General features: G+C 49.5%; 1 protein-coding gene across 1 annotated transcript in view; it reads left to right on the top strand.

The window, feature by feature from the left end:
• LOC119592506 (transmembrane protein 26-like) overlaps positions 1-1,012 on the top strand; it is a gene marked incomplete in the record, with an annotated part of 7,474 nt that extends 6,462 nt beyond the window's left edge. The window contains 1 exon segment of the mRNA XM_037941355.1: positions 1-1,012. Coding sequence (XP_037797283.1) covers positions 1-619 — 619 coding nt within the window.
• Positions 1,013-1,206: the final 194 nt, after the last annotated feature.

The following is a 1,206-nucleotide window of genomic DNA, read 5'->3' as shown; positions in this document are numbered from 1 at the left end:
CTGCTCTCCGCCGGACTCGGGCTTCCACAACCAGAACGGAGGGCCGTGCGTGCGCACTGTCCGCCGAGGGACGAAGAAGCAGCAGAGCGTCTCCAAACGCAATCAGGAGTACATGAAGCGCATGGAGGACTTCCAGCCCTTCTACGCCGGCAGCGACTGTGGGAGCTTCAGCGACACAGATGTAAACAACGAGCAAGCTCCCTTTTACCATCAGGGTGGCTGTGTGAGCGGGTCGTCGACTAGTCTCGTAGAGCCGAAGGCAGACGGTCGGCGACGACAAGGCTGGACCACGATTCGAGATCGCTTCTTGCACAACGACCCGCACCTCAGGGACACGCAATGGCGGGCCTCCGCGCCGACGAGCCTCCATCGGGAGTCCTCCAGGAGGTCTACGCATCCTCTGGGAGCTTCACCCTGCCCCCCTTACGAGTACTCCTACAGCCCGCAACCACACCGGCGCTCCAGACACCCGAGTAAGGCCAGTAAAACGGGAGGCTCAGGAACCATTCACCGCTCGAACACCACGCTCCACCACAGCGCCAGCGTCAATGACTTCCGCCAGACGAAGTACACCTGCATCTCCGAATCGGACGCCGACACGCTCGAAACCAACGTCTGATGGCGGGAAATTGTCTCCAGAATTGTCTTCTTTCTTTTTAAGGAAAATTGTCTTTCCCAATTTTCCTTCCATCATCATTTCATATTTCCCTTTTTTTCTGCTACTCTATGTGATTCTATTTTGGATGTTTAAAGATATCTTGCAAAGCAAAAACTTTTTTTTTTATATACACCGATCCATAATATAATTTAAGACTCGCAGACCACACCACTAAATCTTGAAGATGCGTGTCTTCAATTTTACATTGTTTGAATGTTTGTCTGGTCACTTTGAGTAAGTTTATAATGTTCCCCAATAAAGCATTTTACCGTTTTCCCTTTTCCTTTAATTTATCTTTTTGTTAATTTATGACTAGTTGCTTCCTTGAAAAAACGATTGTATTTGTGAACAGACTTCACGAACTTTCAAATATTCAAGAATGTTCTCCATGCAGGGGCGTCAATAGGGGGGGGACTGGAGGGGGGCGTTGCTCCCCAAGACTGTTTACATCCTCAAGTTAATTGAAAAGCAGAATATACTGGTACAAAAACAGCCATCCCCCCCACCCCACCCCCAATTGACGTTCCTGGTTATCATCGATCTTTATC

Source organism: Penaeus monodon, chromosome 30, assembly GCF_015228065.2.
Source record: "Penaeus monodon isolate SGIC_2016 chromosome 30, NSTDA_Pmon_1, whole genome shotgun sequence".
NCBI classification, from domain to species: Eukaryota; Metazoa; Arthropoda; class Malacostraca; order Decapoda; family Penaeidae; genus Penaeus; species Penaeus monodon.
Note: the sequence above shows the minus strand (reverse complement) of the source record. Positions and strands in the feature narration are given on the sequence as shown.